We start from the raw sequence: 26,733 nt of genomic DNA, 5'->3' as shown, positions 1-26,733 counted from the left end.
AAACAAAGTCAAATTGGGCCTCGAAATTGAACAAGGTTCGGATCATGGCCTGGCACATTATCCAGCATGAGCAGTGCCTTCACAGGAAACTTATTTTTCTCAAGATAACTCTTCACTGAAGGACAAAACTTCAAGCTCATTGAAGACATATCCTGTAACACAGGCCTTCTTGTTACTGTGCCAAAACCAGCATGCCTTTGTCAACCTTTTGTTGTTTAAGTACTCTGGGGGTGTTAGAGTGATACACAAGCAAAGGTTTCAGCTTAAAATCTCAAGAGGCATTGGCACCCAACAGGAGAGTGAGCCTATCTTTCATAGGCTTATGCCCAGCTAAACTATCCTCATTCTTAGTGATGTACGTTCTCTTGGGCATTTGCTTCCAGAAGAGGCCAGTTTTGTCAGTTACAAACATGCTGGGGAAGATAACCCTCCTGATCAACAAACTCTTGAAATTCAGTTTTAAAGTTCTCAGCTGCTTTTTTTTTTTTTTTTCATCAACACTGTATGCCTCCCCATGCCTTTCAACGGTTTTGATATTTGCACTTTTTTTGAAGCACTCCCACCAGCCTCTGCTGGCTTTAAAGTCTTCAAAGCGCATAGCACTGCTGCTGGTTGATGGAGCTTTAAGTTTCAGCTCGTCATAGATCTGAAAAAATCATACAAGTGATGTTCTGCATGGCATGCGCAGAACATCAATAATTGGTTGAGCACAATCTTACGAGTGATGTTCCGTGCGCCACGCGTCTGAAAATTTTCATCCTTATATAGTTCTAGCTATATCGGAAAGCCATCGGTACCTGCAAATATCATGGTCCTTAAAATAAATTATCGTATGGAAGATATATCGGATGTCGATGTCCCACTGTACTGCGCAAAAAGTAGTAATCTCACAGAGAGAAAATCACCCAGTACTGAGCTGCATTCGAGCCACAGTAGTTAAAGATGTATTGTTTAATGCTGCACTCACATTTTTGAGAAATGTCTCAAAATTGTGACTATCCTGCCCAAACAGGCTCTGTGACTATGATCTGGAATGCTAGTTGAAATGAAAAGACATACCTACAAAATTTGCCCGGGAAATCTTGGATAAAGACAGGTGAATTACACTTTGTGAATCAGCTGTTAGAATGTCCATTTTGTATGGGTAGTGCTCACAATGTTGTGAAAGATCGCCTGAGAATGTTGCAAATCTATGCCTGGTGGATTCCACATATTTTGACCCCAGAACAAAAACAGCAAAGAATAGACTTGTGCAAAGAAATGTTTGATCGTTTTGAAACACAGGGGTAAAACTTCTTAAATCAAATATTGACTTGTGATGAAACTTGGATTTTTCACTATGATCCAGAGGCAAAACAGCAGTTGATTGAGTGGAAGCATTCTGATTCACCAAGACCTAATAAGAAATTTCAAGCTTCTCATTCGGCCGACAAACAAATGGTTCTTGTGTTTCTTGGCATAAAACAAGATGTTACACATTTTGTGCCTCTTGGAACAACTGTGAATAAGGAAGCATACTCTGGGGTTCTCAGAGTCAAACTTCGCTGCGCCATTTGTGAGAAACACCAAGAATTTCTTGCGTGAAGTGGTTTCTCCATCAAGACAATGCCAAGCCTCATATGGCTAATATTGTATAGCCAGTAATCACTGCCCATAGGTGCTGAGGTTCTGCCGCATCCCTCTTATTCACCAGAATTAACCCAGTGCGATTTCTCCCTGTTTCCACATCTGAAGAAAGCTCTGAAAGCAAACGTTTCATGTCCGACAATGATGATCACAGAGCCACAATGGAGCATTTTGCATTATTTCGAAAAATGGCTGGCAAGAGGCATTTAATGCATTGATATGATGATGGTGGCGGAGGAGTGTAAAGTTCAAGGGAGAGTATTTCAATAAAGAGAAATTCACAGAAGATTCAGATGATGACAATTAAGATAAGATCTTGCACCAATTTGCGAATTAAATGATCACCCAGATACATTAGTTGAACTGATATAATTTTAAACTTTCATGCATATCTTGCTTACTGAAAACTGAGCATGCTTTTATTCTCTACTTTTGGAATTGCCATGATGCACTTTTTTTTTTTTTTTTTTTTTTAATGCTAATTTTTGTAAAATAGCATTCTAAAATGTTTGGTACCATCTAGACATAAAATACATTCGTTATTTTGTTTTTTTATTAGTGAAATAAGTGTTATGGTGGTTTACTTGTTAAAGTATCAGTAATGCATCATTATTGTTTTTATTATTAGTATTAGTTGTAGTAGTAATTTAAAATTGTTTTCATATGGCATTGCTCTTATTCATTATCAAGTTTACAGACTGATGTGTGCATTCTGCATCAAGTAAAACAGGGTGCAGAGCTCAGTATGACTTGATGCAGAATGCACAGACCAGTGTATGCACATTCAACAATGTTCATACACTTTAAAGTTTGTTTATTTATTATTTATTTTTTTATGGTTATTCATTTCATGGCCGTATTTCATAAACATTAATAAAATATTTTATTTCCAGGCCCGTACCCTGTTAGGAGGCTGTTCTGAGCGTAATGAATTTCTGTTGTTGCATGCATTTCATGAGAAAAATTTTATATGTCCAGATAAAACCTTTGGAAAGAAGCAACATAATGTGAGTAATTTACTAATTTATTTGGACCGAAGACCCACCAGAGGAGTTGTTCTCTGCACTATACACATTGGATATTTTTGTTGATTTTTCAATTTACAAACACTTTTTGTCCTGGAGAAATAATTTGTAAATAAAAAATTTATAATTTGGGAGAAAATTTCTCATATAATGATTTGATCAGAAAATGTATGACTAAAACAAATATTCTGCACTTGTCCTTCTCTGAAGGATACACAATACATAGCTGCTAACTCTGAGAACTGTGCTTTCAATGGAGTATCTGTCTTTCGAACTCAGTTTCATCCCTTCTCAGCGTCACTATTGTAATACTGTTGGCCCTGTAATTTAAATGTCATTTTGCAAAGACAAGATTTTCCTCTACGTTTTTATGTTTACAAAAAATAGTAAAACTACATTAGATTCTCGATTTTCCGGGATAGATGGTAAAAAACCATCTATCCCAGAAAATAGATGGTAAACAAGTGGAGAAATACCATCAGGACCTGATGCTTTCTTGGCACCAATACTGTTCAAAATTCTATCATTCTTTTGCCAGAAAATAAAAGGATGCATTGAATGGAGTGTACTAAGACTGGTGGGAAGCTGATTCCGACCAGTTTACCAATAGCTTTGGCAAGAGACCAGAATGCTCAACTCCTATTTGGACAGGAAGCAAGTTTTCTGCTCTCACCATATTCAAAATCTAGTTTGAACTGATTAATAACTGCTTTACAGTTGTTGCAAGCTTTGGTGTAGGCTGAAAATGAAAGTGTGGCATAAGGATTTCATCCCTACAAGAATAATTTTACTGATACAATCTGAGCAAACATTGACATCAATAGATTTAAAAAAGCAATCCAGTCAAGGAAAAGAACACTATGAATCTTGCAGATCATCCCATTTGGAATTCTTGATGTTAAACGTGAGGTTGGGAGTGGCCAAGAGAGAAAGGCTCCATTGGAGAAGAGACCATCACCAATTTGCGATCTGAGGTGCCTAGAGGACCACTCACCTTGACCCTCTAATTAGAAGGTTTGTTTGTTTGAAAAAGATCAAGCATATTGGCTGATACTTGACATTACATTTCTAAGGCTTTTGATTTGTTTGGCATAAAGCTATTCTGAACAAGCTCCTGCTCCAGTCTAATGGATTCCTGCTGTTTTTGCAATTACATGTCGAAACTTGTCTCTGATCACTCGCTGCAAATGATGGTAGATAGCTCCTGTCTTCTGTCATCTCCATTCATGATGGTCTTCCCCAAGGTTCACTTATTACCACTCTTTTTCTTCTTGTGTATATTGAAAGCCTTCCAATGACTAGGAAACCCTATCCATAGTTTTGTTGATGATAGCAAACTACATTCCACCTTGCAATTTGCAAAACCTTGTTCTGCATAAAAAGGGTTGAAGTTCTTAATCTTCCCCCCCCCCCCCCCAATCCTTAAATCCCAACCTTTGGTTAATTCTTCATTGGGGAAAAAGATAACTTGGTTAATTTCAGTCCTAAAATTAAGTCCTGTCTTATATCTCACAAAAAAGGATTCTTCTGCTTCTATGCTTATCTTCGATGAACTCAGATTTCTAGACATATCTCGCATTTTAGTGACATATCTCTATTAGAAATTTACTCTGACTTCTAATCTGTTTTGGCATAAGCATATCATAAATTTTGCTTCCTCTGCATCTGAAAAACCTGATTCTGTCTTTCACTCTCTCAGCATTTCTTTTCTCCTGATCAGCTAATCACTCAGTATGAATCTCAAATCTGCCATACGATGGAATAGTGTTTCCATATCTAGGACAGTTCTTCCATAACCTCTCTGTCTTCTAGACTCCATCCAAAAGAGGGCAGTTAAGTTAATTAATAATTAATAAAACTTAATTTTAATCCCTCTAAGCCTACATCCTGCCTTATTTCTCTCAAAAAAAAAAAAGTCTATTGCTCATTTCCTCTTCTTCGATCACACTCAGATTTCTGGACAAGATCACATATCTTTACTAGGAATTATGCTGATTTCTAATCTCTTTTTTGGAATAAGCATGTCACAAATAATGCTTCCTCTGCATACAAAAAATGGGTTGGTGCATTATAGCCTATGCTGTTGTGCCAGTAAATCCAAAATCAAAAGCATCCAAAACATTGGAGTTTTTCCCCCCTTCCTTTCTCTTGGCAGTTATTAGAAATTTTAATGTTGGCAGTGGTGGTGGTGGTATGGCCATGAGAGAGTTATTGGAAATAAAAAATGAAGGGATTATGTCAGTTTCTCATGAACCTTGGAAAAAATATTGTGCTTGTGGTGATTTTGGGGGAAAAAAATGGCTTGATGAAAGAGATGTGTGAACCTTTTGGTATATTATATCTACTGATGATGGTGAAGAAGAAATATAAACCTGTAGCTCATAAGAAACAATTCGTTGTTCCAGTGATGATGAAAAGGAATGTAAAAGAAAGAAAGAAAGTTCTATATTATGTAAGCACTACTGAAGTTAAATTTTCTTTTCACATTTGTATATTTTTAAATGTGATCTGTATTTTGTATTATTGAAAACAGAATAAGATTTGTTTTGCAAAACTTTCAATTAAAATATAATATCTATTTTCTGATTCCTAAAAGTTTTATTTCATATCTTTAAATTCTAGAACACTCACTGGCTTTTGCTGCACCAGCAAAAAATAAATAAAATAAAAATAAAGTCTTTTACTCCTCTTAGAGGTAGTAATCCAGCCAAGCTCTGAATTTCACAATCTCTTGTCATTGCTACAGTGGATGCATTCCTGGATGCTCAAGAGAACTTTTTTTTCAGCTGGACTCAACACATTGCAGCAATGATAGCAAAAGCGTATTGGCTTCAAAGAGGACTACAGTGAAGTGTAACGTGTTGCCAGATTCTCTTGGATTGGAAAAATGCTAATGTTTCTGCACACAGCTGTGTGTGTGCGCGCGTGTGCATGCGCGCGCGCAGAAACACACACACACACAGCCGTGGTAATAAAGAAGTGTTGGGTTACAACAGGCCAGTGGGTTTTGCTTCCATTTCAAGGAAGATCATAGTCTGTGGTTAGTGATGTCAGTTAGGACCATCCCCTCCAAGGATGGTATCTTGAATAGATCCTAGTGTCAATTCATTAAGGGGATATCATGCCTTACCAATTTGGCAAAGTACTGTAATATATAAACTGTTGGATGCAGGTAACTGTTTTGCAGACATAGAAGTTGGTTCAAAGGTTTTTGCCAGTATCATTGAGATAACTTAAAGGTTCAGGGAAAATGCTAGTTTTTTGGGGGGGGGGGGTTAGTAATATGAATTTCTTTATCTGATGATATGGGTCAAAGTAATGCTTGCACACATCTTAAGTGTTCTTGTCCATTGCCACAACAGTGATATTGGCATGAGGTCCTGGGATAGCAATGTTTCAAATGAATAGGTAACTCTTGCTAGGGAAACAAGCTAAATAACCTCGAGGGGTGTGTAAGGATAGTAAGCTGTAGAAGAATACTTCTATATCTTATTGTCTTAACTGTATCTATAGTATATCAGTAGACTGTCAATAAAATGAATTAATTGAACCAACATTAACATAATACGACTAATGGAAAAGTGTTGGCACCCAGAAATAAGGAATGATAAGATTCACTGTGGAATGTGCAATATAATTAAAAATGATAGGGGAGAAGAGTGGAAAGTGCTGAATGCTTGTAATCAGAAGCAGACTGAACACACAAAAAATTGCAGATTCGGAAGTTACTGAATCTGTGAAAGCTACTCTTTTTCCTGATTTAGTAATTTCTGAATGCTGCACTGTTCTGTCATTTGGTTTTTAGGAGCATTAGCAACTAAGGCTATATTGCTCCAGGGATAATGCGGTTGTCATTCCCTGACCTTTCCGCATCCTCCGTATTTGGTGGTCATGGGCTCGAACCCCTGTTTAATCAAGAAGTGTGTGCTACACACTGCTGCTCCTGCCCACCTGCTACCGAGGCGCCTGTGCACTGTTCTACAGTCCAGAATTTTGTGAGGAATATGAAGAGTTTCTACATGCAAATGAACTGAGTGAGCAAGTATTAGTATCTTATTATGGGTAATTTCAATTTGCTTCTAATTGATTGGAGTAAGTGAGAAGGAAACACGCCATTGAAAACAATTTTTAAATAAACTTAATCGTTATTACTTGAATACCAGTGTCATATGTAATTATTATTTTATTTATTTTTTTTTAATGTTAAAAATGTTTCTACAGGCATTATTCCAAAAATTTTGTAATGAAAAACCGCCATGCGAAACCATTACGGAAGTGATGTCATCTTCAGCTGCCATCAGTAGTGAATTATTGTAACTTGTATTGTTGCAATCATACTTGTATGATGGCAACAATAATGCACCAAATTTAATGAAATTTTGCACAGAGCTTCATCTTACCTCTATTCTATAGGAAAACTTTCAAATATCTGAAAATTGCAGTAGTTTTTCCAGGATAGTGGAAAATGTGAACATGTGAGCAAGGAAATTTTCTCACATATAATAAATGGGATAATGTGGACATATAACATATCGTTGGTAAGCTAAGGAATTTAGAAACAGAAATATGAAGGTTTTAAGATACAAAAAAACTTTTGGAAACTGGGAAATGCGTTAATTTGAAAACTCATCTGGTTTCAAGTTGCCTGATGTTTTCAGATCGAATGTAATTTTTTTTATTTACAATTAAACTCTGAGCCTGGAAAAGAGTTCTGCACATTTATGAAAATATTCTTCAACTTGGACATGTCATCAGATCTTTCAATAAATACTACACTTAATGGAACAACTATAGATGGTGTATTTAGTCGTGAACTAAAATCTCTTCAATGTAAAAATTATATATCCTCCTTTAGTCATCACTTTCAGTAACTATTGTAATTATTATTAATAAATATGTAATTATTATTAATAAAATAAAAACATTGTTATATTATTATCCATGAATTTTATTAATATCTGAAAATTAAAACTTTTTTAATGCGTGCCGATGACTCTTAAATGTAAAACATGTTAAATATGCTAGCGGCATGACACATTATGCATCTGGTACAGAATTTTTATTAAAATATTTATAAATGTGATATCTTATTATTATGCTAATATGGTTATTTTAATTAAGTAATTTAAGAATTTTTTACATTTCTGTATTTAAGAATTGAGTTTCTTAATATACTTTGTTATCTCTTCTATTCTTCAGGAAAATGAGGAAATAATAGAATCAAGAAAGGGAAAATGCCGAAAGGCAGCTTATTCAGGTGGATTGGTTTTAGAACCTAAGAAAGGTGAGATGTTTGTGAACAGATTTTGTATTATTATTTTGTCCATTTGTATCTTTCCTCACCTTGCCTCTCCTGCCACCATGCTTATTTCCTTCATCTCCAGTTATTTGATTGCAAATGCATATGTATTAAATGCAGCCTTCCTCCTTCCATGAGTGAATAGCCATATCAAACAGAAGTTTTATTTAGTTACCTTTAATGCACAAGGATCAGAAATAGTTGTTGCTCTTTTGTTGATTTCTCCTGAAAATAAATTCATATTGAGTATGCATTTCAGTTATAGACCCAATGCAATTATATTTATAGATGGCATGATGGTGGAAGACCAGTTGCTTTGCTTTCGGTTCACTTGTTGACTGAAAATAGCTGTGCTTTTATTGTGTGCTTCTGTCTGTGTGAAATGTGTTATTAATGCCATTATGACTGCACTTTCCAAGCCAACATTAATTTCACTCTCGATCACCAAAATTCCTAAGTTACATTGTTATTAACTGCTACATATTTTTCAATGGAATAAGAAAAATGAGTATCTAGTGGAAATATGAGGTTGCAGTTTTCTAGCAAAGAAGGTAAGGTAATGCTTGATATTACAGTTAGCTGCAAAGTTCTCTCTCTTTTGTTTTATTACAACATTCATAGCATGAAGAATAAAACAATGCAGTGATAAACAATAAAGATTTCTTTAATTATCTAAACACTGGAAGGAAGGGGATTAATCACATTGGCCTACTAACTATGAGTGCTTTCACTCTTGATGATTCTACTCAAGTTGCTGAGAAAGTGACTAGGTATTTTGCATCTACATCTTTATATGTGGAATTTTTTAGAGATGTGGATGCCAGAAGTTTATCAAATTCTAAAACGGAGCTGAATGCTTCTACAATAACTGAGAGGAAAGTGTAAGAGAAATTGTTGAAGCTAAATGTGAAAAAGACACCCGGGGTGGCTTGGATCCATCCAATTATATTAAAGGAGGCAACAGACCTTTAGTTGTGATTATGAGAGCAATCTTGAATTCAAGGGAGGTCCATATGGACTATAGAAGTGCTAATGTACCCCCATTTCAGACGGGGTACTTTCAAAGAGTGATATGGGTAATTACAGACCTTTTTAGATTGTCTCTGTTGCAGGAAAAATAATGTCACTAGTTAAAGAAGTAATGCAGGACCATCCAGAGAGAGAGAATGCAGTTACAGCCTGGATTTGCTAAGGGGCGATTTTGTCCAACCATTCTGGATACTGTGATAGAGTAACAAAGGAACTGGATGCAAAAATAATTTTGGCATCATATATTTAGGTTTTGGAAATGTTTTGATGCTGTTGCACACAGAGACTGTACAGATTGGAGCAGTGTCATTAATGGTAAGTTGTGGCTGGGATAAAGGGATGTTTGAGTGAGAGGAGACAGAATGGTTATCAGTGAGCATTGTTCTTCTTCAACTAATGTTATTAACAGAGCTCCCACCCCCAAAGCCGACCGGGCTAGCCGAGTGGGTAAAGTACCTGCCCGGCAACCCAAAGGTCGCGGGTTCGATTCCCGCCTCGGGCTTGGATCAAAGTACTGCAAAAACCTTGGGAGGTGCAATATGGCCACAGAAGCCGATGCGCCAATAACTACCAAATCAAAAAAAAAAAAAAAAAAAAAATCCCACCCCCAAATGTTTCAGTACTCATTGTTATTTTCTTTATTTATTAATGATATTGATGAGGACATATCAGGGCTTAATGTCTTAATTTGCAGATAATGTGAAGGTTGGTATGGTGTAATATCTAGAATGAATCAGTCAACTACTGAGTGCCAGACACTCAGGATGAAGGGTCCGTATTCACAAATGGTTGTTAGTATAGTATCTCAAATAGAGAGCTTTATGGTAATTGAAAAAAGTTTCTAATACCCTGGCTTGGCCTAAAACTGAGGAACTAACGAAAACTTTGTCGATTTGAGTCTTTCCAGTTGTAAATGACAAGGGTTGGAGAAGCGACTCAGACTTCTTCCTGGAGAAGCAATTAAAGTCATGGGGAAGAAGCAACTGGTAGGTGAGGGCCGTGCAAGACTGTGCAGGTGTCGCCCGAGCACTGGTGCCTCAACACTTTCTCTCTGAGTACCTCCTTGCTGGGAGAACTCTAGTTTTGAAAATTGTTAAAAAAATACTTCTCGTCGCAAAATTTATAAATGACCTTAATAGAATTATTAACTGACTATTTAGCAACCTTTTTGTCACCAAAAGGAGAGTTACTTAGTATAAAGAAGTGTACTATCGAAGTGCAATAAAAAATTTATTTTTTAATTTTAACACAAAAAATAAATGATAGATTTCAATCGGAATAGGTTTCCCTTGATACGTATTGAATAACGCGTAGCTAATGTGATTTTAAAAATTTTATCTGCATTAGCAACGGAAATAGAGGGGGGGAGCCATGAAAATTATTCACATTTTCCTGTCTGGCACTGCCATTTTTAATTTTAAAATTATATTTTAAACCTGGTTGAGCTCTTTCCGATGGTGTATAATAAGCTATAGGTTGTCAAAAACATTTTTTGTCCCCCATTTCTCAGAGAAGTTTCTGTCAACAATCATCAATATGTTGTTGGCCCACATAATGTACAAACCCATGCAAAATTTCAAGTCTATAGGTTGAGTGGTTCCAGAGATACAATGCTGTGACAGACGGACGGATGGACTGACAGACAGACAGACAACCGAGTAACATTATAAGGGTCCTTCGTTAGACTGCGGATCCTAAAAATGAGGGAGATGACCTGAGAAATGGCATTTGAAATTTAACATTGACAAATGCTAGGTATTGCTTATGGATAACATATGCTAATGTACCAACTATGTGGTAATACACTCAAGGTAGTACAAAATGAAGACTGGTAATTGTGCTGTCAGATATGGTGAACTTCTCTGAGTAGTGCTGCCAGGATGAAGGATGTGGATGTTCAGAGAAGGGCAATGAGATTAGTGAACTGAATAAAAGGGTGTTCTTGCCAGGAAAAGCTTTAGTTCTGCAAATTACAGTGTCTAAATGCTGTGCACTTGCGAGGAGATCTGTTTGAGGTATTCAAAACTTTGCTTGAATTGAATAAGTTAAATGCTGATGGAATTCTTCATCTTGCTGACTTCACACGTTAGGGGGGAATGGATTCAAATTGAAGAAGGATGGTTGCAGAACAAATGTTGTAAATTTGACTTCAGCCAGCAGATAGTTGATTGGAACAAACTTTTATATGTTGTTGAATCTGGTGGGTAGTTCGAATAAATTTAAGGAAGAACTAGACAGACTTTACAGTTGACGAACAGGTGATATGGGAAGTGTGGTTTTTTTTATTATTGATGCTGTGTTTGATTGTTAGCATTATTGCCATCTTATCTTGTTCTCAAAATTTTAATATTGTTGCCTGTTTTGAAAAAAAACATAGCTCGGTGGCAATTGTGCTCTTATTTATTTTTCCAGTCTGGGGGATTTGCATTTTTTGCCCTTTCCCAGTAAGATAAGTCAGGAGACAATGTTTGTCTCCTTCTTGCATATTGTTTTGTTATCTAAAAGTTGTATGACTTGTATGTACTAGATAATCTGTAAGGTTTTGCTGTATTTACAGACTGTTTTTTTTTTTAAGCTGATTGTCATTGTATGTTTTTCACAACCAGTCATGGCTGAATCTCTGGAGAATTTTAGGTTGGTTAATGGCTGTTTGTAACAAAGGTTCACAAAGTTTTAATTATTGTTGATTTTAATGTAAATATTTGTAGCAATATCAGTATGCATGAATGTTAGGGTCTTCAAGCCAACCTTCCTCCCACACATGACTTGATACAAATTTGGATAGAAACTCCGACTGTCTGGTAACAAACTTAGATGCCAATAATAACTTTGTTTGATTCGGATCATTTATCATTAAGGATTTTTCAACTTTAAAAAATCATATTAATTTTGCATCTAAAGACATTAATACAGTTAAGAGAGTATTTGCAGAAAGTGTTAGCATCCTGTATCTCACATTTCTACTTGAATTTTTTCCTTGGACAACCTAATTTCTCCGAATTGCAGGTGTTATTTATTGCTTATCACAGTGGCTTGCTTTCATTACCTGTACACCTATGCCAAAGTTAAGCGTATTTAACAGTGTTCAAAATCCTGATTGTGACATGGCCTTTTGATGTTTAGACAAAAGCTATTTAGCTTCATTAAAATATATACAGTAATCCCTCGATTAATGCGCTTAATGCATCTCGTAAAAGTGCCGCACCAATTTGAAAGTGCATTAATCGAACTTGATAATCCATGGAAAATAATGTAATTGGTTCCATGACTTTTTATTTATTCTCAAAATTATATACAGTAATACCCCGACTTACGCGAACTCGGAGTTACGCGGTTCTTGATTTTTTCGTTTGGCAACGCTGCCGCCCACTATCTTCAAGGTCGTTTTTCATATGTTATCGATATACGGTGCGACGGCGGAGAATGAGAGCGAAAGATGAACAAAATTCAACTTTGCTGCTTTTATGTTTTTTATATCAGTGAAGGGGAAACACATTTCACCATAATAACGTAAAAACCAACGCAATTCCAGCTACCGGTATAATCGCAAATGCAATTAGATCGAGTTTACTACCAGTTAATAACAGATTTCACTAGCAGAAACGCAACTGGATTTTTATTGTTTTATAGTAGTAACCCCTAGAAATGTGAGGTGTTAATAGTGTATCTCTGCCTTTATGGTGTTGTTTATTCAGTTGCTACATGCGCGCAGCTTTGTTTATGTGTATCAAGCGTGCCTCCTCGTTTTGTAATTGTGCTTTATTCCCTAAAAATGAGTAAAATACTTAATTAAAAGGTGTGAAAAGGAAGCGTCCTGGTGAAGACACTGCAGATTCAGAGAGAAAAAGAAAAGCAATTATCGATAAACAGAGGCGGACTGGGTCAAAAATTCTTACCCGGGAAAATTTATAGTGGCCTCATACTATGGTTTATGGCCAAAATCACACTGGCCCACCGGGGTTTCCCCGGCAAGGCTTATGGCCAGTCCGCCTCTGTCGATAGAGAAAAAATATAAAATTGTGAAACGCTTTGAGCGAAATGAAAGACCATGTGATATTGCACGTGCTACAGGCCTAAACGAAGCAACGGCGAAAAGCACATGACAATTGCAAACTTGACAGGTTGAAAATTGAAAAGGGCTCAATTTAAAAGGGCTTAAAAATTTTAGAAAACATAGACTCCAACGAAGAACGCGTTATAGCTACAAAGCAAGGAATAAAAAAATTATTAGCTTGCTACGAAGAAATTCTGCGTGAAAAAAAGAAGTCTCTGTGTCGTCAGACGAATTTGTTAGATTTTATGAAGCCATCGACATCGAAATAACTTTTTAACGTAAGTCATTTGTTTTTTAATACATATTTTGTATTAATATGTATAAATAACTGCAATTTTATTAATATTTTTCTTCTAAACTAGTGTTTTTGTTAGTCCTTGGTCCCAATTAAGCAAAATTTATATGTATTTATATGCAAAGTTGTACCCCGACTTACGCGAATTCGACTTACGCGATTTTCGTCGGACCCACCTATCGCGTAACTTCGGGGTATTACTGTACAGTAGTCTATTTTAATTTTTTTCAACAAATTATAATTACAAAGCACAATAAAAATTAAACAAAATTAAAAGTTAAATAATGGAAAATATTGTACTTTTTAAAAAAAAAATTTAGTAAGTGTTGTTTGATGTGTATTCTCCTTCCTCTTATCGTACGTCTGTCGATAAGGAATTAAAGCTTCTTCCACTTTTCGACAAATTTGTCTGCTGCATCATGGTCAGCATCTAAGCATTGCTGCTTAAAAACTTCGATAGTGCGAAAAAAACTCATTGAACTCATTTCAAGTAACCTCTTTCTTGTGGGTAGGAGTTGCATCACCTTGACAGTCATCGGCAGCTTTGTACGTTCGTTGGGTATCTAAATTTAGAAATCACTATTGCTCAGTTTTTCAGAATGGGATTCGATTAATTTGAACATTTTAGTTGTGTAAATCATTAAAACAAGGTCCTTTCCGATGTGAGTTATTTCTCTCAATGCCTTCCATTTCTTTTGGAAAGCCTTTAAATTCATTTGCACAGTGAGGAAGAAAATGCTTCCACACAGCTCTCATATTGCTTGATATAAGTTCAAGCCATGACTGATGAATGTTTTCAATGGCATCTTTGATGCTATACCTTTTCCAGAATTCTATCAATGAAATTGCATTCTCTCCAGATGTTGCTTGAATTGCCTGTTTAATAGACCCTTATCTATCGGTTGCAGCAAGGAAGTTGTATTAGGTGGAAAAAATATCACTTTGATATTTTCACACAAGGAATCAAGAGCAATGGGATGAACAGGAACATTGTCCAAAATTAATAAAGCTTTAAAATCAAGATTATTTTTTCTGCAATAATTTTCAACTCTTAGGCAAAAATAGCCTGTGAACCATTCTTTGAATAGAGCTTTAGTTATCCACGTTTTCTTGTTAGATTGCCAAAATACATGGAGTGATCCTTGATTTTAGGGCTCTTAAGCCTTTAAGAGCCCTAGAATTCTGTGTGCTATAAACGAGCATGGGCTTTAATTTTAAATCTCCCTCAGCATTACCCCCCTAATAAAAGTGTAAGCCTATCTTTGGTGGTTTTTCTGTTCTGTGATTTTTCTGTTTTAGCTAAGAAAGTCTTACAATGCATTCGCTTCCAGAAAAATCTGGTTTTATCAATGTTAAATATTTGTTGATCACTATAACCTTTTTCCACAATTTCCTTCAGAGAGTCTGGATATTTTTGAGATGCGTCTTTTTCTGCGCTTGCGGCTTCCTGTGATTCAAACATTATGCAAGCTAGTTCTTTTTTTAAACCTCTCAAACCATCGAGAACTAGCACCGAATTCTTCATAATCCCCTTTTTCATCTTCTGTGGCATTTTCTTTGAAAGATGAGAAGAGACTTAATGTTTTTGATTTAATAATATCGGTACTTAGCTGAAGCTGTTTTTGGTTATAATCTTCAATCCAAATAGACAACAGTTGCTCCATTTCGGTCATTGTAAGGCTTCTATTTCAAGTTGTTTGCATACATTCGGAACTTGGCGCAACCTTAGCTTTTTCTTTGTACTCATCTGCTTTGTTCAAAATTGCTTGTATTGACGATTCACCCATCCCATGGTCCCGTCTTATTTTTTTACTCTACTGTCACCGTGTTAATGCTTTTTTATTTCTAGCTTTTCTTCTAAGGAAATAACTTTTCGACTTTTTTTTTTATTTTTTTTACACGATCACTTTTCACTTCTATTTCTTTTTCTCTTAGCTGAGGGCAAATTATGTATTAGCTAAACTTTAAGAAATAACAAAAAAAAAAATATGTACATGTACTGTTAGCTGTTGATACAGTTGTGTGGTGCCTGCTATATTAATTTAGCAGAAAATTATACATACATAAGAAAACCCATGGCTTACAAAGAAAATATTTTCTTTCAGATTTCGATTATATGAAATTAAAGTGGTGACTAAATTAACGCTTGAAAAATTAATGGACACAAAAATTAAAGTGGTGACTAAATATAACACTCAAAATATGGACTCACATTATAGCTACCGCATTAATCAAATTTTTGTACTGCGCATTGATTTTTGGTATCAAAAAAAATTAGCGCATTAATCAAGGGATTACCGTACTTCCATTAGCAATATGTCCATTTTTTTGAGGCTCATGCTTCTTGTCAGCCCATAAAATACGAGGAGCAGTACGAAAATAATGTCTTCTATTTTTTTTTCCTCAGAAAATTTAATTCCTACAACTATGCCTTTTACATTATTTAATCCTCATTCATTAATAAACACACTTATTTTTCCACAAAGTCATTTTCTATGCATTTCTGCCATCCGTGAGTTAGACGCTGTTCAAATTCTGTAAAAACCTTACTCTTGCTCCAGAGAGCTTCGCAAACACTGTGCTTCAGCTGGTCATCATTTGCAAAATGGGTTTCATGGTGCACATCCGTCAGATGGCTGAAGAGGTGATAGTTGGATAGTGCAAGATTCTGTCTGTGAATGAGAGGGGTGAGGAAGAACAGTGCACCCCAGTTTTGCAATGGCCTCTGTTGTGGGGTTGTGCATTGTCATGGAGAAGAGCCTCACTAAGGCTTTTGTCTGGTCGAATTCTATGGATACAGGCTTTCATCTTTTTCAACATTTCCACATATCAATCTGATTTGATTTTGGTGCAACATTCCAAGAATCCCACAAGAAAGACACCATCTTTGTCCAAAAACACTATTGCCATGACTTCACCGACAGGAGGCTGTCTTTTGAACTGATTGCACGGTAAATTTTGATGGTGCCACACAATCTACTGTTTTTCATTTCAGGGTCATAATGGTGGACCCATATTTCATTTCCTGTGACTATGTGTGAAAGAAAAACCTCTACATGAAAATTATTCACATTTTCCTGTCTGGCACTGCTGGAGAGAGCTGGAGAAGTTCTGTACAGATGACTTTCTGGGCTTCTTTGTGCTCATGTATCAGCATTTTTGGGACCCACCAGGTGCAAACCTTGTAGCCTAGTTCCTTTATGATGGTTATCACAGCAGGTTTCCCTATACCTGCATTACACAATTCACATGTTGTGATGTGGTGGTCTTCTTTGATCAGTGCATTGATCCGGCTCTTGTTGTCGGATGTTACTGGCCGGCCGCTTCATGGCTTGTCAATAATGTCACTTTCCCCACTCTTCAAGCGTCTTACCCAATGTCTAACTGTATTCACATCTACAGTATTATCACAATAAACATTTTTGAGTCGCATATGGATTTCGATAGGTATCACTTCTTTCTTGGTAAGAAATTCAGTCACCATTCTTTGCTTGATACATATATGTGTAACATCGATCATTGTGAACATCCATGTGCTGCACTCATGAGACTGATCATAATGCCACTCAGTATGGTGAAACTAGTGACCACTCAGTGATATGCAAAATGCTCAATCTAGGCAACACATTTAAAAGCAAAAATTTAGGAGGCTTTACTTTTGTACTGGTCCTCGTAGCAGTTTTTTTTTTTGTTTTGTTTTGTTTATGAAAACCCCAAACACAAGAGGTATTAGAACCTATAGTACTTAGTACCATGCTTTAGTTGGAGGTTGAGAAGACGAAAGAAGATATTTGTTGACATTAGACTTGAACTTCTGTAGACTGTAATTTTCAGGAAATACATAAGATTGTTCCAGAAAACAGCAGTTGAATGAATAAACGAGGAAGATGAAAAGTTGGTTCTGTGAGTTTGAAGTTGGACAGTAAATGGATGTTGGCTGGTGGCAGCACGTGTTCAGACTGTTTTGAGAGAGAGAGAGAGAGAGAGAGAGAGAGAAAGAGAGAGAGAGAGAGAGAGAGAGAGAGAGAGCGAGCAGGAATTATAGAAGCCAATTCAGAAGAACAGCGCCCATGGAAGTAGCTGTAGAAAAGGCATGCAGCAGAAACAGTACGTCTATGAGACAGCAAGTGGAGAAACTCTGTTAGAGAGGAGTCATTAATTAATCTAACTGCCCTCTTCTGAATGGAATCTAGAAGCCTGAGAGAGGTTTTGGGGGCACTGCCCCAGATGTGGAAACAATATTCCATGGTAGGGCGGATTTGCGATTTGTACAAAATGAACAGTTGCTTGGAAGAAAAGTAATGCTGAGAGCAAAAGAGAAAAGAAAGTTTTTTAGATGCTAAGGAAGCAATATTTGTAATGTGCTTGTGCCAAGAGAGATTAGAAGTCAGGGTAATCCCAAAAAGGCGCCTCCGTAGCCAGGTGGGAAGGAGCAGCAGTGCGCAGCACACGCTTCTTGATTAGACTGGGGTTCGAGCCCGTCACCACCAAATACGGAGGATGTGGAAAGGTCAAGGAATGACCACCGCATATCCCAGAGCAATATGGCCTTAGTTGCTAATGCTCCTAAAAACCAACAAAACAAACAAACAAACAATCCCCAAAAGAGATATATCAACTTGCCTAGAAATTGGAGTGTCACCAAAGATAAGCATAAGAGCTGAAGAAGAATCTTTTTGCGAGATATAAGAAAAGACTGAGTTTTAGAAGGGGTTGAAATAAACTAACTTGTCTTTGCCCCACTGGAGAATTACCTGGAGTTTGGCATTTGAAAAATTGGTAGTGGATAGTAGATAATAGAAGTTGAAGCTGATTGAGCAGGGCAGGGTTTCTCAAAATAGAAAGTGGAATGCAGTGTGCCATCATTCGGCAAAACTATGGATAGGATTTCCAGTCAATGGAAGAAGGTCATTAATATACAAGAGGAAAAGTGTTGGGGAAAGAACTGAACCTTAGGGGACACCAGCATTAGTGGAGAAGTTGAAGACAGGGAGCCATCTACCATCACCCTCAGTGAGTGATCAGAGAGAAAACTGGATAACCAATTACAAAAAAACAGTTGGCAAACCATAAGATGGAAGCTTGTTTAGAAGACCTTTATGCCAAACACGATCGAGGAAGCCTTTGAGATGTCAAGAGCAACTGCTTGATAGCGTTAGTTGTATTTCACCAAACTTTTCCATTGAATTTGTCCATAAATGGGTAACATAAGCCAGAATATCACCAGTGGATCAAAACTGATGGAATACTGGCAGACCTTTCAATCTGTTCTCCCTCCATATATGCCAATAAGGAGTGGTCAGTTCTCAATAACCCGCTAAACAGTGATCATCTGCCAATTCCTTGCAATATTCAAACACAAGTAAACTTGTCTCCATTGCAGTGATCCACTTGGAAAGTCCGTAAGGCAAACTGGCATGAATATTCCTCCCCAATCCAGTTTGATGATGAGATAGTCGAATCCTAGCCCATAGATAGTGTCACCGATCATATAACAAACCAGATATTACAAGCTGCAAATTTTGCAATACCTAAATCTTTGCTTGGGAAATGCAGAGAGATCAATTACTGTGGAATCAGGAATTCTCACATGCTAAACAGTCAAAAAATCGAGCTTGGAATTTGGTTCGCAAATTCCCTACAACTGCTAATTTTATTAACTTTAAAAGACTCAAGGCCAAATTCCGTCAAATAAGAAGAAAAGCAAAGAAAGACGCCTGGATAAGCTTTGCTTCCACCATAAACAAGGACATGGACAACAGACTCATCTGGAAGGAAATAAAAGTACTCAATGGTAAATTTGTGCAGTCTCCAGCCTCAATACTGGAAAATACTGGAAATAGTATTTCCTAGTATTCCCTCTCCATACTGGAAAGGGCAGGAATTGTCCGCTCCAACAGAAATAGCAAATGCATTAGCTGAGTCATTCGCCAGTATATCAGCAGTATCCACATACAGCCAAACCTTCCAAAAAATTAAGGCATCTCACCCGTACAATCAGCCATTCACACTAAAGGAACTTTCGGAGTCTCTCAATAAAACATCAAGTACTGCTGCCGGTCCGGATGGAGTATGCTATATAATGTTAAAAAATTTAAATAACAAAGCAAATAAGTTCCCTACTGGAATTCTACAACTGAATATTTTTAGAAAAACGTATCTGCACTCATGGCGTCACTCAATTGTACTGGCTTTTCCGAAGCCAGGTAAGGATCATAATTACAGAATAATTACAGAATAAATACAATATCGCTGACTAGCTGTTGGGCGAAGTCTTAGAAAAAATGGTTCACAGGCGGCTAATGTGGTTTCTGGAAACAAACAATCTGCTAAACCGAAACCAGTATGGATTTCGGAAAAACCACTCAACCTTAGATGTGATGATTAAAGCAGAAGCAAATATCCGAAATGCTTTCATCAGGAGACAACATCTAGTTATGATCAATCTGGATATTGAGAAAGCCTTTGATACCACTTGGCGATATGGTATCCTCCAGGACCTTTGTTCTTTTGGATTGAGGGGACAGCTATCCCAATTTATACAAAACTTCCTACACTACAGAACGTTTCAGGTCAGATATAGGAACAGTGTATCCAAATCATTTGAACAAGAGGAGGTGTGCCGCAAGGCTCCATCCTGAGTGCAACACTATTCACAATAAGAATTACAAATATGACACAAGACATACCAAAAACAGTTGAATCATACATATTCACCGATGACCTCATTATCACAAACTTGAATGCCATTGAAAGACAACTTTAACTATCGAGAGTCTGCTGACAAGGCTACTAGTGACGGTCATGTTCCGCTAAGTGGATTTTTCTTATTTATTGATTTGAAATTATTGTTTTTCTAAAACTTTTGATTTAAATTTAGTAGTATAACATTATTTTGTGATTTTTTGATTAATTTGGTGTATTTATTCTTTACTCGGCCTTGTAAAAGTATCGGTAAGGGTTTCCACATGTTCGTAACTACCGCTACCGTTAGTAACTTTCCCGCCATTGTGATACCGTACTAGATATACCGTAGGTTATATACCGTACTAGATAGCGTTAGTTGAACTTCGTTAGCAGTTAAATTGTACGTTTAAATAAATACATATAACGACTTAGATTACAAACGTAATATAATTAATAACATAACATAATTAATTAATAAATTAATAGAATCATGACTCAGACCAGAGCAGCAAAGCAAAAGGCTCAAGCTAATGGAAGTGCTGTGGCTCAGAGCAGAACTGAGGGGGGCAGTTGTCCTCTGACTCACAGCCTTATAAAATGCACTGTTTGCTTGATGTTTGCAGAGCAATCAGGTACGGGACATGATACTGCCAAGGGGATGTCTTTGTGTGTGCGCAATGCAAGGAGTGTATCGATATCAGGCAACAACTCGGCGTTCTTATGGGCCTATATGAGAGCTTGAAGGACAGGGTGGATGCCCTCGAAGAAACTAAATTGAGGGGCCCATCAAGCTCTCAGCTGCCCACATCAACGCCAGAGCTTGCACTTGGGCATCGCGTGACACAGAGACAACCCCCAAGGCAAAATGCGCTGGTCCCGAAGGAACTAGTAGTTGTTGGTGACTCTATTGTCAGGGAAACGGGGAACATGCTTTGTAAAAAAGATAGGTGGAACAGGACCAGGGTATGTCTGCCAGGGGCAAAGGTTGATGACGTTGTAGAGCGAATATCATCTTTTAAGGGCACAAAAGGTGATATAGTTGTACACGTTGGCACTAATAATATTAAGAGTAGGAGACCGGCAGAATTACTTAACAAGTACAGGTCACTGTTGAACAAAAGCCGAGAATTAGGGTTGAATTTGAAAGTGTCTGCAGTTCTGCCCAGACACGATAGGAGGGAGTATATGATGAGAGCCTTGTCGATCAATTCGGCCCTGGAAAGATTGTGCAAGGCTCAAGGGGTAGAATTTTTTTCAGCCTGGACTGTACTTGTTAACAGGAGAGATTGCTTCTACAGGGATGGGATACACTTAAATAGAAAGGGTGCAAGAATATTTGCTGATGCTATCGAGGCAGTGTTAGGTGGGTCGGAAAACTGCTAGCTTGGGGGGAGACAAAGACCAATAGATTGACAGTAGCCACTGGCAGAGGTGAAAGAGATTCTTGCACTGCTTCTATTAGAATGAGCAGAAGCCTGAAAAACAAGATGCATGGTATTTCAGAGACTGCTGGGAGCCATTGCGGTACAAGTAAACACATGGGTTGTGTTAGGGTAGCTAAGAATAGAAACAGGTGCAGGTATACTTGCGTGTACACCAATGCTAGGAGTTTAGTAAATAAATTTGATGAATTTGAGGTATTGCTCAAAACATCGAAGGCAGATGTTGGGATATCAGAGACGTGGTGTCACACAGATATAAGGGATGCGGAACTGCCATTTGGGGAGTACAACGTTTACAGAAAGGATGGACGGGAGGGGAGGAGGGGTTATGCTATTAGTTAAGAAACACATAAAAACCAAGGAAGTGAAGCCAGTCGACATCGCTGGACAGTGCAGTGTGGAGTCAGTTTGGTGTGACATAAACATTGGGAGATCAAAATTGAGAGTAGGAGTGTGCTATAGGCCTAATGACTCTGATGAGTATAATAAGGAACTGTACAGGGAAATAGAGTGGGCCAGTAAATCAGGGTGTCTTATAATGGGAGATTTTAATTTCCCAGATATTGACTGGAATTTGGGGGCTGGTTACTCACACACTAGCAAGGCTTTTGTGGATTTATTGGATGATTGTTTTCTACATCAGCATGTTCGGGAGGCAACTAGAGGGAGTAATACTCTTGATTTGATTATCAGCAGTGATTCTTCATGCATTAAGAATCTGCAGATAAATGAACCACTAGGTGGCAGTGATCACAGTGTGCTGAAGTGGGATTTACTCAAAGAGGTAACTACCATTAGGGGTAAAGGGAAGGATTATTGCTTCCGTAAAGGTGACTACGATGGACTGAGACAGTATTTAAATTCTATACAGTGGGACCAACTGATGATGTTACCAACAGCAAATTCAAAATGGGAAGCATTCAAAGAACTTATCTTGGAAGCTACTAGGCTTTACATACCAACTAAGAAATATTGTTCAAGGTTTAGGCCAAAATGGATGTCAGATGAACTAATGAGGCATATGGCAGAGAAGAAAAATGCATGGGATACATACAAATTAACACATGACACAGAAGCCTATGATAGATACAAGTTGATATGCAACCAAGTTACAAAGGAGGTTAGGCGGGCGAAGGCAGATTACGAGAAATCCTTGGCAAGGGATGCAAAGAAAAACAGCAAAGAGTTCTTTACTTATGTAAACTCTAGAAGGAAGGGGATGAATCAGATTGGTCCACTTGATATTGATGGGTCAAGTGTTGATGATCCTGCTCAGGTAGCTAACAAACTAAATGAATATTTTGCATCAACATTCACACATGAGGAGTTATTCAGCGAGGGGAATGCCAGAGGTGTATTCAACTCTAGCAGTAAGCTACAGAATCTTGAAATAACTGGGAGTAAAGTGGAGGAGAAACTGTTGAAGATAAACACAAGAAAGGCACCCGGGGTGGATGGGATCTATCCAGTTATATTAAAGGAGGCAGCAAAGGAAGTAAGCAAACCCTTAGCCATAATTATGAGAGCTTCCTTGGACTCAGGGGAGGTACCCATAGACTGGAAATGTGCAAATGTGACCCCAATTCACAAAGGAGGATCAAAGGCTGACACAAGTAATTATAGACCTGTGAGCTTAACTTCTGTTCCAGAAAAATTAATGGAGGCACTGGTTAAAGAAGCACTGCAGGATCATTTAGACAAGACTTCAGTTATAGCTCAGACACAGCACGGTTTTGTTAAGGGGAAGTCTTGCCTGACCAACTTGATTGGATACTATGATGCAGTCACAAAAGAACTGGATGCAGGGAATAACTTTGATATTATATACTTGGATCTTAGAAAGGCTTTTGATACTGTTGCACATGGAAGACTGCTACACAAATTGGAGCAGTGTGACATTGGAGGCAAATTGCTGCTATGGATAAAGGGGTGGTTGAGGGGGAGAAGACAGAGAGTGGTAATCAATGGACACTGCTCATCGTGGACTGATGTTATTAGTGGAGTCCCTCAGGGCTCAGTGTTGGGTCCATTATTGTTTTCTGTATTTATAAATGATATTGATGATGGTATATCGGGCTTAATGTCCAAGTTTGCCGACGATACAAAGGTTGGCAGGGTTGTCAAGGACACTACTGACACTATGCTGCTGCAACAGGATCTGGAAAGGTTGAGCAGATGGGCTGAGAGGTGGCAAATGAAGTTTAACATTGACAAATGTAAAGTACTACACATGGGAAACAGCAACCCCAGAGCAACGTATCAACTCTGTGGTACAACACTGACAGTGGTAGAGAATGAAAGGGACTTTGGGGTGGTTGTGCAGGCAGATATGAAGTTCTCTGAGCAGTGCAGACAGGCTGCGAGAGTAGCTCATGGAGTATTGTCAATGATATACAGGAATTTTTCCAGCAGGGATAAGGAGGTGATTATTCCATTGTATAAGGCGATGGTCAGGCCTCACCTAGAGTACTGTATACAGGTCTGGAGGCCTCATTTCAAGAAGGATGTAGGGCTGCTGGAACGAGTACAGAGAAGGGCAACAAGATTAGTGAATGGAACAAAGGGGTGCTCTTACGAAGAAAGGCTTAAGTTTTGCAAATTACAGTGTCTGGAGACTAGGCACCAGCGAGGTGATCTGATAGAGGTGTATAAAGCCTTGAATGGTTTAAGCATGCTCAATGCTGATGGGATTCTTCCTCTGCTCAGAAAAATCACCTGAGCGGGCATAAATTCAAATTGAGGAAAGACAGATGTAGGATAGACGTGCGGAAATTTGCCTTTAGCCAGCGGGTGGTTGGTTGGTGGAACAGACTTCCATCCCTTGTGGTGGAGGTTGATAGCCTAAATAAGTTTAAGGCTCAGCTGGACAGGTATTTTGAACGAACAGAGGGGTGAAGTGGAAGTGTTTTTTTTTTTTTTTTTTGGCTGATGCTGCATAAGCTTGATTTCTTGCATCAAATGCCTCTACTAATGCTATCCATAGCCAGAATATAATTGTGGTTGCAACGGAATGGGTATTCATTAGCAAAAAATAAATCTGCTGCAATTCATTTCTGTAAAATACAAAAATTACATCCAGATCCTGAAATATATTTAAAGAACAATCTGATTCCTCTTACCAACAATTTTCGTTTATATCTAGACAGTAAACTTAATTTTTCCAGTCACATAGCCTATCTTAGAATGGCCTGTCTAAAGAAAATAAACATCTTAAAAGAGCTGTCTCCTCTAACTCTTGGGGTGCTGATAGACACTCACCTTCACATCTTTATAAAACTTTAATCCGGTCTCGCTTAGATTATGGGTAACCTGTCTATTACTCCGCAAGAAACAGTTCCTTGTTGCATCTGAATACTGTTCAACATAGGACCCTAAGGATAGTCACAGGAGCTTTCAGAACGTCTCCAGTCCACATCCTGTATATTGAGGCAAATGAATTCCCATTGCACCCGAGACAAAAATCCTAACTATGTAGCTATTCTGCAAAAATTAAAAGTATTCCATCTCATCCTTGTTGGGAATACCAGTTTGACGCTCAGTATGTAATGCTATACCATAATAAATCTAATGAAAACCGCCCTGTGGGTATTAGATTGCAAGAACTGATGCTTAGTTGGAATATTAACCTCCAGCATATCCTTGAAGATGTTGCTCCTCCTGAGCATCCCTGGATTCAATACTCAGCTCTCTGTGATAATTTCTTTCTGAATTCTGAGATGGAGAAATGGCTTCCTGCCAAACAACAACTTCCAGCAGCTGCATGAAGCCCACGCCTTAGAAAACGCAGAGAAATTTCATATTTATACAGATGGCTCCAAAACAGATGAAGCTGTGGGTGCTGCAGCAATTTCTTCTACTTTTTCAACAGTGGTGTCTCTTCCTAAAGAATGCAGTATCTATATTGCAGAATTGTATGCAATAAAACTAGCTCTTGACAATATAACCAGCAGCAATTCAAGCAAGCTCTTATATACAACAACTCCTTAAGTCCCGTTCTGAAACAGATAGTCTCATTTATACCAATATTAAACATCCAACCAGTTGGTCACCTTCTGCTGGATCCCTGGGCATGTCGGCATCCCAGGTAATGAAAGTGCAGATCGTGCTGCTAAGCATCCTAACAGTGAATCATTCTACCATCTGAAAGTCCCATACACTTGATTATAAATCCATTGTTAAAACAGCATGTAGACTCCAACGGACTGATCTGTGGCAAACACAAACGGATAATAAATTATTTCAGCTTAAAAAAGAACCTCAGTTGTGGGCTTCTAGTTTCAGGAAAAGCAGAAGAGAAGTAGTAATTTTGGCAAGACTCCGTATTGGTCACTCTTATACAACTCGTTTATTCTAGCTTATGGGAGAAAACCCACGTCATTGTCCCTTCTGTCAGACTCAGCTAACAATCAAATATATTCTAATAGAATGCAATAAATACTCATGTAGGCGCCTCCGTAGCCAGGTGGGAAGGAGCAGCAGTGCGTAGCACACGCTTCTTGATTAGACGGGTTCGAGCCCGTCACCACCAAATACGGAGGATGCGGAAAGGTCAGGGAATGAACACCGCATATTCCCGGAGCAATATGGCCTTAGTTGCTAATGCTCCTAAAAACCAAACAACAAAACACAGATACTCATGTAACCGGCAATCCAGCTTTTATTCACTATATAATTTGCATAAACGTTTAAGTTTACCCCACATACTTGGCAGTAATGCAAATTTTTAAGCACTGTTTAGATACTTGGAAAGCATAAATATATATAATCACCTCTGATAACCATTATATTAATGACTCAGTTGTAAGTTAATAATGAAAAGGCACAATATGGCCCAGGAGGCCCTTGTGCCAAAAAACCTCACAACAATACTGGCAGAAGGTTTCTAGATAGTTTTAAGAGTTGGTGGTTAATTGATTTCTCCATTACTTTAGAAAGAGTAGAAGTAATTGCAATGGGACGATAATTGGATGGGAGGGATTTGTTACGCTTTTTTAGGAACTGGCTGGATATGAGCAAATTTCCAGGCAGAAGGAAAAACACCTTTGGAATAAGAACATGAAAAAGGCAGCGAAGAACAGGAGTAAGTTCAGGAGCACAGATTTTGAGAACAATTGGAGAAATACCATCAGGACTTGGAGCTTTCTTAGCATCAAGATTCGTCAAAATCCTTTTGATATCACCAAATATGGAGGATGTGGAAAGGTCAAGGGAATGACCACCGCATATTCCCAGAGCAATATGGCCTTAGTTGCTAATGCTCTTAAAAAAAAAAAAAA

The 26,733-nt window shown here is 37.8% G+C and overlaps 1 protein-coding gene across 1 annotated transcript in view; it reads left to right on the top strand.

Annotated features, from left to right (window-relative positions):
• The window catches only part of PolA1 (DNA polymerase alpha catalytic subunit), a 662,965-nt gene that overhangs the window by 374,467 nt on the left and 261,765 nt on the right, over positions 1-26,733 (top strand). Inside the window, exons 21-22 of the mRNA XM_090387531.1 lie at positions 2,520-2,633; positions 7,851-7,935. Coding sequence (XP_090243657.1) covers positions 2,520-2,633; positions 7,851-7,935 — 199 coding nt within the window. The remainder of the gene's footprint in view (positions 1-2,519; positions 2,634-7,850; positions 7,936-26,733) is intronic.

Source organism: Mastigoproctus giganteus, chromosome 1 (assembly GCF_048544385.1).
Source record: "Mastigoproctus giganteus isolate SK-2022 chromosome 1, ASM4854438v1, whole genome shotgun sequence".
NCBI classification, from domain to species: Eukaryota; Metazoa; Arthropoda; class Arachnida; order Uropygi; family Thelyphonidae; genus Mastigoproctus; species Mastigoproctus giganteus.
Note: the sequence above shows the minus strand (reverse complement) of the source record. Positions and strands in the feature narration are given on the sequence as shown.